General features: G+C 51.6%; 2 protein-coding genes across 2 annotated transcripts; one reads left to right on the top strand and one right to left on the bottom strand.

The window, feature by feature from the left end:
* Positions 1-71: 71 nt before the first annotated feature.
* Positions 72-902, top strand: CCOS01_15735 (uncharacterized protein; the record flags this gene model as incomplete). The annotated part of the gene is made up of 4 exons (XM_060463873.1): positions 72-486; positions 551-590; positions 641-692; positions 747-902. The coding sequence occupies 4 exons, from the start codon at positions 72-74 to the stop codon at positions 900-902; spliced, it is 663 nt and encodes a 220-aa protein (XP_060305628.1).
* Positions 903-1,197: 295 nt separating this feature from the next.
* On the bottom strand, positions 1,198-4,414 carry CCOS01_15734 (OPT oligopeptide transporter; the record flags this gene model as incomplete). The annotated part of the gene is made up of 11 exons (XM_060463872.1): positions 1,198-1,927; positions 1,989-2,244; positions 2,291-2,732; positions 2,792-2,816; positions 2,896-3,232; positions 3,288-3,618; positions 3,669-3,877; positions 3,939-4,020; positions 4,075-4,153; positions 4,217-4,272; positions 4,325-4,414. The coding sequence occupies 11 exons, from the start codon at positions 4,412-4,414 to the stop codon at positions 1,198-1,200; spliced, it is 2,637 nt and encodes an 878-aa protein (XP_060305627.1).
* Between the last annotated feature and the right edge of the window lie 7,667 nt (positions 4,415-12,081).

Genomic DNA, 12,081 nt, shown 5'->3' with positions numbered 1-12,081 from the left:
GTGGGTAGAGGACATTGCGGCTTTCATCCTCGGCTTGAGATATCTAGTTCCAACATCAATTCACCGCCAAAATGCATCGCGCAATTTTCGTCCTCCCTCTACTCTTTCTGGCCAATCCAGTATCGGCGGTGACCTGGTATTTCCTCCGTTACTACCCCGCTTCAGGTCAGAAGTTCACCTCTCTCTCGGGCGAGATGGTGATCCCGTCACTACCGCGCGCCGGCGTTTACTACCTCTGGCCAGGCTTGCAACCGACCGATAACAGCGGCGTATACCAAAACGTACTCGACGGCCGCAGCGGAACATGGTGGCTCGGCTCCGGGTGGTGCTGCTCCAACCCGAGTCTCCCTTGGGGCGGAGGCTTCAACACGTACGGCGGGGAGACGATTTCGTTCCAAAACACCCTGAAATCGGACAATTCGGCGTGGACCAGCACTGTGACGAGGCAAACTGGTGGTCAGGTTGTTACCAATGACTTCGCTTTGGGTAAGCCACCATTGGATGATGGGGGATGCCGTGTAGTAATACTGACTTGAGGTGCCTACTCTAGCCGATAAATCTTTCAATCAAGTGCTCTTTGCCATTGAATTGTGAGCTTCACCCGATGTCAAACAACGGATTTTCGACTAATGTTCTTTAGGTACGACGTCTCATGGGACTTTGGTCCACTAGCATTCGACAACGTTGTAATTGTATGTCCAACTATATCCCAGCGTCAATCAGGGAACCCAACTGACAACCTTCAGACCTCCACTGGCAGTTCAGATTCAAGTTGGTGCACCAGCTTGCCGCAAAATTACAACTCCGCGACCAACTATACCATCACCGGCACGAGTGCAAGTGTGAGCGGCGACACAGTCACTTGCAGTATTCAGTCAGTTGTGCTCAATGCACCGGCGTGAGAGACGAGCCTAGGTATTGCGACGATAATTGGTAATATTATGTTATTCTAGGAGGGACGATCCTCTGCGCTCAACATAAGGGGATATCAAGAAAAACCAGCTCAACGCTACATATCAGCCCGCAGCCTCATCCATCTCTTTCTCTCTCATATCTGTCTTAGTCATGATTAGACGTTAATCAACGAATGTATGTGAATCAAAGGATTGATCTGACGGAAGACCCGCCGCGGTTCACATCATTGCGTGCCCAACAGAAGCAGTAAACGCCCAGTGGGACAAGCAGCGATGAAGCAGCTCAGGGGGCGGGAACCTGGGAGGGGTTCCACCAAGGGTAGAAGCGTTCGCCCTCGGCCAGGGACTTGAGAGTACATGCGGAACCCTCGCAGCCGGCGCCGATCTGAGAGGTGCCCCACCAGTTGACTTCCGCGCCGAGCCATTGCACAGTGAAGAGCATGAGAATGCCCGAAAGTGCAATGCCGGCGGAGAAAGAGGCCGACAGGACAAAGTTATACTTGGACCAGAAGGCCAAGTAACGGGTTCGGACGTAGATCCAGGACAGCCAGGCGATGGGGACGGCGGGCCAGGCGTAGGAGAAGCTGTACGGAGCCCAGTTGATGCCTCCGTAGAAGAGAGCAACAGGGTGGAACTGGCGGAGGTAGCGGTTCTTGGGGTAGAACTTGATGAGGTAGTAGAACAGGACCGGCAGAATGATGCCCAAGGGGAATCCGAGCAGAAGGTAGTTGTACTGTCCCTGGTGACCGAAGACTTTGATGGGCCCAATGGTACCCCAGAGCACGGCAGCGGTGAAGAAGGTGTTGGGACCGGGGCAGAAGAAACGCATGGGCGCATCGGGAGTGCAGACGTTGGGGATGTTGATCTGGAAGTTCATCACACCGGTGCAGACGAACGTGGAGATGAGAGTGGCGACCATCTGGCAGGCAAAGGTCTGACGGGGAGGGATCTTAAGGTAGTGAGCTACCTTCAAGTCGTTGGCGAAGTGGACGGCATGGGCGCATGTCACGTAACTAATCAAACGCTATTAGAATCAGGCATAATCGAAAGGATTGAGAGACTTTTAGGACTTACCCGAAAGACTTGAAGAAGTTCATGGCCAGAGCATTGCCCTGTACCCACATACCACCGATGAACTCAGCCAGAACATTGAGGGTAACCTCAATACCTGTCATGGCCTTGATGATTCCGATAGGAATGACGAAGATAACAGCTAAGAAGATACCGTAGGGAACAACGCCTGGCGTGGTGTAGGTAGGCCACGCCGCAACACCCGCAAAACCGAAGCCCGCAGCGACGATGAGCGTGCCAAGGTACCACCACTCGGAAACTAGAGAAATAGTCAGTGTTTGCCGCATTTAGTTGCTGTAGGAAACACTTGCCTTCGGGGTATGCAGCCATGAGACGGTTGTGGACATCCTTGTACTCGCCAGAGTCCTCGCCCTCGGCAACGGTCTTCTTCTGGCGGCGGATGCTCGCCCACATGTTCTTGAAACCCATCACAATCTCGTAGCGGTGGAAAATCGCAACGTGGGTGACAGCAGCAGCGTATAGGGCAAAGAACGCGCCATAGACCAAGGTGTTGGCGGCTGCGAGGTAGGCAGCTGAGTAGTTCATGTACTTCTCGTGGTCATACATGCCGCGGTCATCGAGAGCGCGCGAGACGTTGTAGAGGTTTCCGAAATGGTCAAAGACACGGTTTGAGTTGATTGGGAGGTACGCGGTGTTCCAGGCATTCGTGTAGTAGAGACCCATAATCACGAATCCAAGCAGCCACATGCCGAGGGTACGGTTGAAAGTGGAAAAGGCAGGGACCATCTATTTGACATCAGCGAAGCCCGGAATAAGACGTCATGAGAGGACCAAATAGCACTTACCAAGGGATCGACACTATCGAAAAGCCTATGCCGAGGGAATCAAGTCAGCGAGAAGTTCATTTGGATAAGAATAGTGCATGGTGAGCCGAGAAGAGTCCACTCACATGACGTTCCAGTCAAAGGTAGGCCAGGGGTTGAACATTCCCAAGCCATTGCGGAAACCTGTCAAAATCTCCAAGTTGTGGTTGTCGGGCGAGATCCAAGTCATCCAGCTGAAGAAGGTGAGGACTTCAAAGATGTAATTGGGGAACCAGAAGTACACAAACATTGCGGCAAAGGACCACAGGAAGAACTTGTATCGAGTCATCGAGTACAGTCTCTTGAATGGTCCCGGGACCGCAATGTTGTTTTCGTTGTGGAGCGCCGAGTTGAGGGCGATGGTGACGAGAGACGCTGGCCACACGCAGTACGAAGGGTACACGATGAACCGACGGGTGAGGCCTGCTCTGCTGTTAGCATGAAATTTCCCTTAAAAGTACGCCGTTGCATCACTCACCAGCGAGACCGTAGCCAATGAAGTTTGTAGAGAGCGCAATCAGGATCTGGTAGGCAAAGCTCTTGGCGTATGGCTGGTTGAAGTACTGGGGCAAAACTTGAGTCCACACGATGTACTGGGTGTACGGCAGACTCTTGGCAGTGTTGGCCATAATGGCAATAAGCATGTGCTCCTTCTTATTGAATCGGCCTGGGTTGAGGGGGATCTTGTAACCGAAGACGCTGAAGATAGTGTTCGGCATGAACTTCTCCCATGCCTTACCGAGGGGGAATGCGAGAAGTTGGGCAACGTTGGATTCGATGCTGATGAGGGGCTGACGGATACTGAATAGCTGTTTCTGTCGTTAGCACTGTGGTGCGGACTGGCGGAGCGGCAACTTACCTGGTTGATGAAGGCCAGGAAGACCGAGAAGAAGACGCCAATGGTCCACGCTCGGATCGTTCCACACGGAAGGGAAGGGTCGTCCTTGTTGTCAACGACGGCTCGCACCTCGGCGTAGGGGCTGTTGTTTGTGATCAAAGCAGCCTCGAGCTTCATCTCCCAAATCAGTTGCTCGTGCTTCTCGGGTCTCTCGAAGACGTCCTGGTTGTCTGCCGCTATGTCAGTCTCACAGGCGCCGAAAGTCGCCATCGTTGCGCGTGCTTTACTCACCAAGGAACTCGTGGATTTTCATGAGAACACTGTGAGGAAAGTTCGGGTCTCGGTTATGGATTCTCAGGACAGTCTCCATCATCTGTGTCCTGTGTCAACGACTTCTTGGTGTTATTTAGGTCGTATCTAGACATACCTTGCGCACTCCCTCCAAGGAGAGGGTGGCAGCAACAGCCTTGGCCTCAATTAGATCGTCTTCTGTGACATTGAGGTGCCTTGAGAATTCGTCAGCTCTAGCTAGTTATGTGGATGATCAAGGCGTTTGTTGGGAAACTCACGATTCAAAGGCTTCTTCCTCGGAATTGAGACGGTGGAGCTCCTCGGTATGTGCGCCCTTCATAAGTTGGTTAACTTAATCCGCACTGTTTCTTGCTATTAGAACTTACAGCAGCAAGTTTCTCGTCAGTCAAGACGCCCTGGTCCCTCCCAATGTCAATGGGAGAGACCGGCGAGTCGTTCTTCTCGTCGTTCGCCATCACGCTTTGGGCGGCTGTGAAGTTGGACCTGGGTGTAGAGCAAGAGGCCACGACACAAGACCCAAACCCGGCAGCGTGGGACGCAGCGATAAATAAACATTTTCGAGGAGACTGAAGACGGCCAGGTCGCTTATCAGCGGTACCACATGGTCGGCGCCCAGATGCCAACCGGGTACCTCACACATGATGGGCTGCCACATCTGGATGATGCGAACAGGTCGGCAGGTGGCAAGGTATCCAAGATGATTTTCGGAGGCAGTCCCAGTCTAGGCCGGCTGGGCAACATCTTGGCTGTCTGGTCGAAAGGATCGACCTTCTCGGTCAGGCAGAGAACCGATGAGATGGGGTGGACAGCAGATATGCAAGAGAACGAGGATTGGTCCGTACCGCCAGACCACTGGTTTCCAGTCGCGAAGACGGCGACCACAAAGTCTCGGCGCGCGGTGCCACCAGACCAGGAGGCAGGGGAAGCATTTGGGTTGCCAGACGACAGCCCAACCATTGGTTCCTCTGATGGAACAGAGGGACAGGGAAGGGTGGTCGCAGAAGAAGCAGGGTCTTGGACGATATCCTTGCACAGTACTGTCGGATACGTGGGGGAGGGTCAAAATTGGTAGGTTAACGACAAGGCTGGTGGTACGCGCTTGTTGCTTGCCACGTTCTGTGCACACGGGGAAGGTAACGGGTCTAACCATGCTCTCGTACTTTGTGACCAGAGAGTGAAAGTGTGTTCAGTGTGACTTGGGCGGAATTTGTTGTTCGATTATAGATTCTTTTCAGAGACTTGCAGTAAGCAGGAATACCAAAGACTACATTTGTCGTGATCAGCCTCCGGCATCAACATGAGAAATCAAGGGTCTCTGACAACAGGTCACGGTGATGTTGAGTAAGAACCTGCTATGCCGTCATCATAGCAAAGAATGAGTCCATTCCAATGGGCCCAGTCTGCCTGGCAGAGGCAGAGGAGTAGGTTGACTTAGACGCCCAGTCGGTCGCGCTATCTTTCCTTGCCGAGCTCCAACTGCCCCTTACGTTAAACATTGTAAATAGGGAGGCCTTTGCAAGTCTGATGGTTCCCATAGGAGCGTGTCAAGGTTCGAAATATGAGAGACGGGAAGGAGCCCAATGTTCAAATGGAGCAGGGATTCAGCCACAAGACGCAGAGAAGTGGTTAGCTCGAAAGGGTGCATGCTTGAAATAAGCTAAATGCAGTTCTGCCCAGTCTTACAAAAGGCCGACGGGTACTTTTGTCTTTCTTGGACAATCATATAAGCCGGAACGATATCCGTAGGTTAGGAGGAAATGGAAGAGAGCACTCACAGCACAATAGAGAAAGAAGAAGGAAAAGGGACGAGAAGCAGCCCCCAAGATGGGCTCTGAGCATTGTCACGTGTGGCTGTGTGGGGGAAATTAAGGTTAAATTGGCGCTAGCACGGATCACTTACGAACCGATTCGGCTCTTTTCTGTGGCGTAGTGTTCATATGTGGCTGGTGCAGTCTACGTACCGATTGGTGACAGCCGTCGCCTTTTCCCAGCTGCATCCATCTCTACCTATGTCCACACTGCTCTTCCCCGTCCAGATTCACTGCTTGCGATAACACGACCAACTTGTCGGGATTCCGTCTCGATGCGAGACTTGTCCGCCGACGACGCTAATGATACGATGCTCCTCGCAATCCTCAATTAGGCGCCATGTCGGGAACTTTAGCCAGTCACTCACGAGCTTACTTTATCTAGGGAGGCCTTCCTCGCATCGCAATGACTGTGAAGAGCGGGGAATAAACATTGTATGACAGGCCAGTGCTGTCTTCATGGAAGGCAAGCCGCAAAAGGGTCTCGTTCTCGGTGGTTTTTCTTCTAGCGGCCGTTGCTGGACCCTGCTTCACACCCTGTCTCTCCCACTCCTCGAGACTCCTTGTCGGCAGTGCCCAGATCTCGCTCGGGGCCAGTCGAATCATCTCGTTGCGCGCAAGTTGTCCAGCCGTACCTTCAACGTCCCATTCAGGCAGGAGGATAACACCCGCATTATATAAGAACGGCACCACCACTCTCTTGGCTTTCCTTGGTTTCTCTTGGAATTTGCTTGGAACAAAGCCACCGTCGGCGATTAATCCTCGTCCACTCTCGCTATCAGCATTTTCTTCGTCCTTGGCTCCTTGGCACGTTCTGCTATCATTCTCCTCTTCGCCAGAAGCTCTCCTCTGCGCGATACCCCTCACGACTCACGAGCGGTGCACACGATCCCTCTTCCCACCCACTTCAAAATCAAACACCATCAGCACCAACGGGAACAGGCACCAGCTTGCGCCTCGCAGTTACATCGATCAACATCTCGGATAGCTGACGTCTCCCGTCTTGCCCTGCTGCAAGTGGCGTTTCTTAGCTTCTTCGCAGAAAAAGGAAGGTTTTCTGGAAGAAATCAAGGAGAGAGGCGGGTTCAGCTGACGTCGACCGCGGCTGTTGTATTATTCGTCAATCACCCCGGGCTTATCGCAATCTCTCGCCAAGCAATCAAGACCCTTGATGCTCCAGACTGAGCGGGTTTCTCTTTGTTGGAGTCGTCGTATCCCGGTTCACAATTGCCATAGTACGACTCAACCTCCGATGGCAACGAATTTGCGGTACGGTTGCTGCAGCTGATCTCAGTGGCCCCCTCCTGCTGTTCCACGAGCTTCCTACCTCAGGTAGCTCCATGCAGTCCAATCCTGGCGTCGACTTTGTCAGACTGTGAGCGCCAACTTCGAGAGTGTCGCCCCACATCCCGCGTCCTTGCGTGCCGGTTGAGGACGAATGCTCTTGGGTTCTGAAGCAGATACCTTGTAGATTACGAAAGGATGCTTCTTGACCCGCGCCAGACGGAGCCAATTCTCACGATGCGGACTGTCGAATTAGCATTTGCCCACCATCATCACAAATTTCGTGTGGACCACCTCTTCTTCTGCAGGCAGGAACATCCGAATAGTCCATTCGAGATGCAAAAGGACAGAGCTGTATCAGCCGACATACTGTGGATGGTGGCGTCTTGATACCTTTTTCAATATTGCCACATCGATCTTCAATCAAAACGTTATGCGAGACGAAACGGCAATGATGGTATTGGCTGCAGTTGCGTCTACACAGAAGGTCGTCGCTTGAGTAGTCTCGCGGATTTCCACCATCAAATCGTGTTGCGAACTGGCCAATCCGAACGACCTACCTACACGAGAGACGGGGCAGACTTCCTGTTCTAGCAGTCGTGGGATTCTAGTCCAGAGGCCACATCACGCAGACATTCAGCTGCGCCGCAGGTGCAGCGGTCTGCGTTCAATTTTCTCAACCAACGCTCTTCTCTTTGGACCTCGGTATCGTACAGTTGTACGGTGTCAATGCAGCCTGGTGGTGCCATAGTCAAAATCTACTAGCATGTATAGATGATAACAGGATACCGTCGGCTCGAAACGCTCTGCAACACTCGGCCATTTGAATGGCGCCCCCAAGCTGATGCTTACACCAGCCAGCAAAGTCTCCACGGATGATGAACTCCTCATTGGTTGTAACAACAGATGAGACGAAGTCGTTGCCACCAGCTGTGTGGCCCCTTGCTCATGTATCACTGCAACGAGTTTGTGGTATACGAGAGCTCGATAAACGACACATGCTGCTTGGCTTTGATTAGGCGCCATGGCATCAGAGCTGCACGGCGAGTTCTGCCAGCGCCTATCAAGAGACTGTCACTGTCTCCTCTGGAAATGTACCAGCAAAGAAGGTGAATGCAGGAAAGTAGACCCGGCTGGTTGGTACCATTGTGGCATTGCAGAGACAGACGCACATGACATCCACGTCCCTCCAAACCCCCCAGTCTCTTGCCTTCCTCGACCCTGACATACTGTGTCACTCTTGGATCGGCTCGGGTTACCGATGATAAGAGTGTATTCAGACCCAAACAAGTAGGTGAAGGGGTGGAAAGTCAAGTACGGTAACTAGACCGGTTCCAGAGGAACTTAACCGAGAACACGGGGGGCAAAGCTCAAGATTGTCAAAACCGAAGCAACCCGATGATTTTCGACGCAGTCCAACCGACTAACACGATGTTCTTCTTCATGCGCCGAGGCTATGGCAAGTTTGTCTTCGCCGCTGCCTTTCACACAGATATCCATGCTGCAGCCTGCAGCTCAATCTCCTTCTAAGCCTGGCGTTCGTCGTCAAGAATCAGAGACATCTCCCTTTTGTTCCTTATCATAGACGAGCTTGGCTTAGCAGCACACAGGGCGGAATATGAAGATGTTCCGAGTTGAGCATGATTTCTCATTCTCTCGCCTCACATCTACTCTCGTTCCAGTCACTTGAATTCTATGGCCGAATGGTAATGTCATCAATTCTAGCGCCACGTTGTCTTCTATCGTCTTACTTTGGTGCCAAAATCTTCCGATCATTGATGATTCTTTCCAATATAAGGGTCCTACCAGCTGTACCGGTGGTTCACCGCTCCATGCCGTTCTCACTGACTTGGAAATCAGTCTTGTGTTACGTCTTATTGAACAGCACCTCACTCTATAGTCAGAGATCATTGTTCTAGTACTGTCATTCACTCCTCCGAATCTTCCTCTGCTATCTGGCACTCTATTCTCAACTTATGTCAAGGACTATGAGGTCATCGTCTACGAGTTCACTTTACGGATGATATTGCCTAGCCATATGGAAATGAGAGTTTGTTGAGCAGGTCCCCCAAAAAGTACCAAAAGGCCACACTTACCTTCAACTTGAAAGAACAATATCAACATGTGAAACCCTATCTGACGACATTTGATCGCGGTCTCATGTTCACAACTCGCTGTTGCTGACCAGCTTTACGTGGAAATATGCGCAGAGGGCTCTTGGTGAGAGCAACCTCTCACGTAACCGTCGTCATGCTTGCTTCCCATATCTAAATAGAAGGATGAAGACCCCATTGAGCCACGTCCTCCCTCTCGTCTCGTCCGATTCATTCTTCTCTTGCTAAGAAGTAGACAGAACGTGAGAACGGCTGTGAGGTAGTACCCTTCGAGAGCCATAAGAGTCATTCAACCGAAACGTTGAAAGTTCTACCGGTCGACGATAACTATTGAAGTTCCTTCGAAAGCATTAGCAAGCACTACCGTTTCCAATTGAGACGCATCTCTGCAACTGTCCATCGGGAATCCCGTCAACAAAGACAGATAAGTCACCAGTCACTCTCTCGACATCATGACGTCGACAGGTCCCCCCAGAGCCCTCTTTAGACCTGCACTGGCCATCATTGACGAAGTAGTAAGAGAGCTACAGCAGCGCAGGACTTCGATTCCTCGGCTTGGGCCACGACAGTAACAACGTCACATTACGAATGCTGGCTCTCAGCTTCAGACGACAATATATATCTGAGTGGCTGATATGCTCAGACTTTCAAGGTCTGCCGCATGATGGAGTCAAGATCGCGGCCGTGTCTCATGCCGATGGGCCGATGAGGAGGTCTCGCAGGAATAATATATGCTTGATGGGTGAAAGACTGACTGCTGTCTCCGGCTGGATTTCCGGCGAGAGACGAATCCTTGGAAGGCTGAAAGGCCCGAAGCCACGCTATATGTTTATGGCACAGATGGATCCCTTGAGGGGACATCATCATCACAGCGCTGTCGGCTTCCAAGAGAGAATTGTGATGGAAGGCTTCGAACCCGACGTGGGCTCGACCATGTGGCACGGAGCGGCATACTTCGGGCTCATCTTACTCAGTCTCTGCACGCAGGCCTGGCTGTGATATGCCGAAATGCTTGTCTGAACAGAAGCTGAGGAGCACAATAGCGGAAGGTATTCTTGCCGGTCCCGCCCACCTGGGCGGGTTTCCGTAATGAGATGTAGTCTCATCGCATCTTGAAGGCCCGGACTTTGTCCTATCATTCTCGTCTCTAGAAGCCCGCTGTCTCAGTCTTTACCAGTAATAGACCTGACAGCCCTGCCGCCCTCCTTGCTGCATTGTATATTCAGAGACGGAGCAATTTCCGATGGGTGTAGTATTAGCAGAGCACAGTAGACATGGGGAAGCAAACAGGTGCCCAGGACATTCATCATCCAGTTGGAGTGACGATTATCTGGTCAAATACCAATTGATACATGCTCTGTCACATCTAGAGAGAAGAGGTCCGGATCAGCTGAAGAGGAGGATGGCCAGGATCTCGCCGAGGAGGCCGTTTCGTATAACATTGACGAAGCACATGGTATTCGCACTCGCAAAGGATGTTGAGAAATGCTGATGGGCCCATAGTACTCGGGGGCAGATCAAGAGCATACGACCGATGTAAGTGGTGTATGTGTCATGAGGGTTTACATCCTGTCATTGATTGACCAAACACTGCAATTCGGAAAGCTCGTCACGAACCTGAAGTACTTCTTCAGCCGGTACTCACCCTTCCAATGATGAGTGAGGTTACATACATAATATTCCGACAAGCTGAAAGCGCTTCTTGAATGCTGCGAGACCTGACTGCGATTAAGCTTGAAAACATTCCGTCCGTTGCACGCGCCGTGTGTTCCCAACTGCTGTGCTCCCACAGCTATGAGAAATGCCATTCATGTTAGTCTGTCTCAGCCCTTTCTTCATTCACGTTTCAGCGGTGGCTACGGTGTTGAGATCTTTGTCCTTGTAAAACCCTCATCTTTCACCAGCGCTGGGTGTTAGATGCCCCTGGAGATGTCGTCAAGTAGCCCATGTCGATAATTGAGGCTGCGCACGCCAGATCTCGTGACTGTCGCGAAGGGATGTGGCTGAGTTTCTTGTGTCACAGAGAAGTGTTTGAATACACACACCCGCGAGACAGTGACCATAGATTTTCCGGTGTCACCGGGAACATGGACTTTGAGATTTGGGTGGATTGAATATAGGATCCCCCTTCCATTAGACTGCACACCTGGATCACGTCCACGGATATGGTGGAGGAGCGCACACACACCACACACATCTGTCGCTCGGCCCAGTTCGTCCCGCAGATCGTCATCAAGGTCAGGGTCCCGGCCAACTAAGCTAGATCTCAAAAGTATTTTGTCGCACAGAATTCTTCAGTAGAAATAAATGACCTTTTGATTCAGATCTGCTGAATTCGTTCTCTGACTGGTGAGACACACGCATCAATTGGGATAGTTGCCTTGTGAACCGGCTAGCTCAGGGCATGGGGAATGCAATATCTGGTTATTAATAGCATTGTATAAAAAAGAAGGAAGAATGAGAATGAGGCGCCTAAATTGATTGTTGTGCCATCCGCCAACCTAATCTTGCTCGACTTGTTTCCGCGACTTGTATGGAATGTTGGCCAGGCATGTCTCATATTCGATGTCATTATTGTCATTATCACGGAGAGCCGCACCTGAGAGGTTCTGGCAGTGCCGGTAGTACCATTCACTGTGGCCCTGGCGACGATGTCGCGACAGCTGACTGGTAGCCTGACAATGTGACCAACACTGCGAGCTAGGATTGATGCCTAGGTAACGTTAAACATCATTACTGGGTACGGCCATGAAGTAGGTCCTCGACCAAGGCCAATAGTTATCAATGCTGATGCTGCGGGATACTCTGAAACACTCCAAACTGCTCTGGAATATGGCGAAGATGTAGGCTGATTCGTTGTTCACCAGAAACATGAGAGATGGATTGAATTCCTCAACGAAGGCGCCGCTTCCTGCC

Source organism: Colletotrichum costaricense (genome assembly GCF_030867565.1).
Source record: "Colletotrichum costaricense strain IMI 309622 chromosome Unknown Scaffold_25.1, whole genome shotgun sequence".
Lineage (NCBI taxonomy): Eukaryota > Fungi > Ascomycota > Sordariomycetes > Glomerellales > Glomerellaceae > Colletotrichum > Colletotrichum costaricense.
Note: the sequence above shows the minus strand (reverse complement) of the source record. Positions and strands in the feature narration are given on the sequence as shown.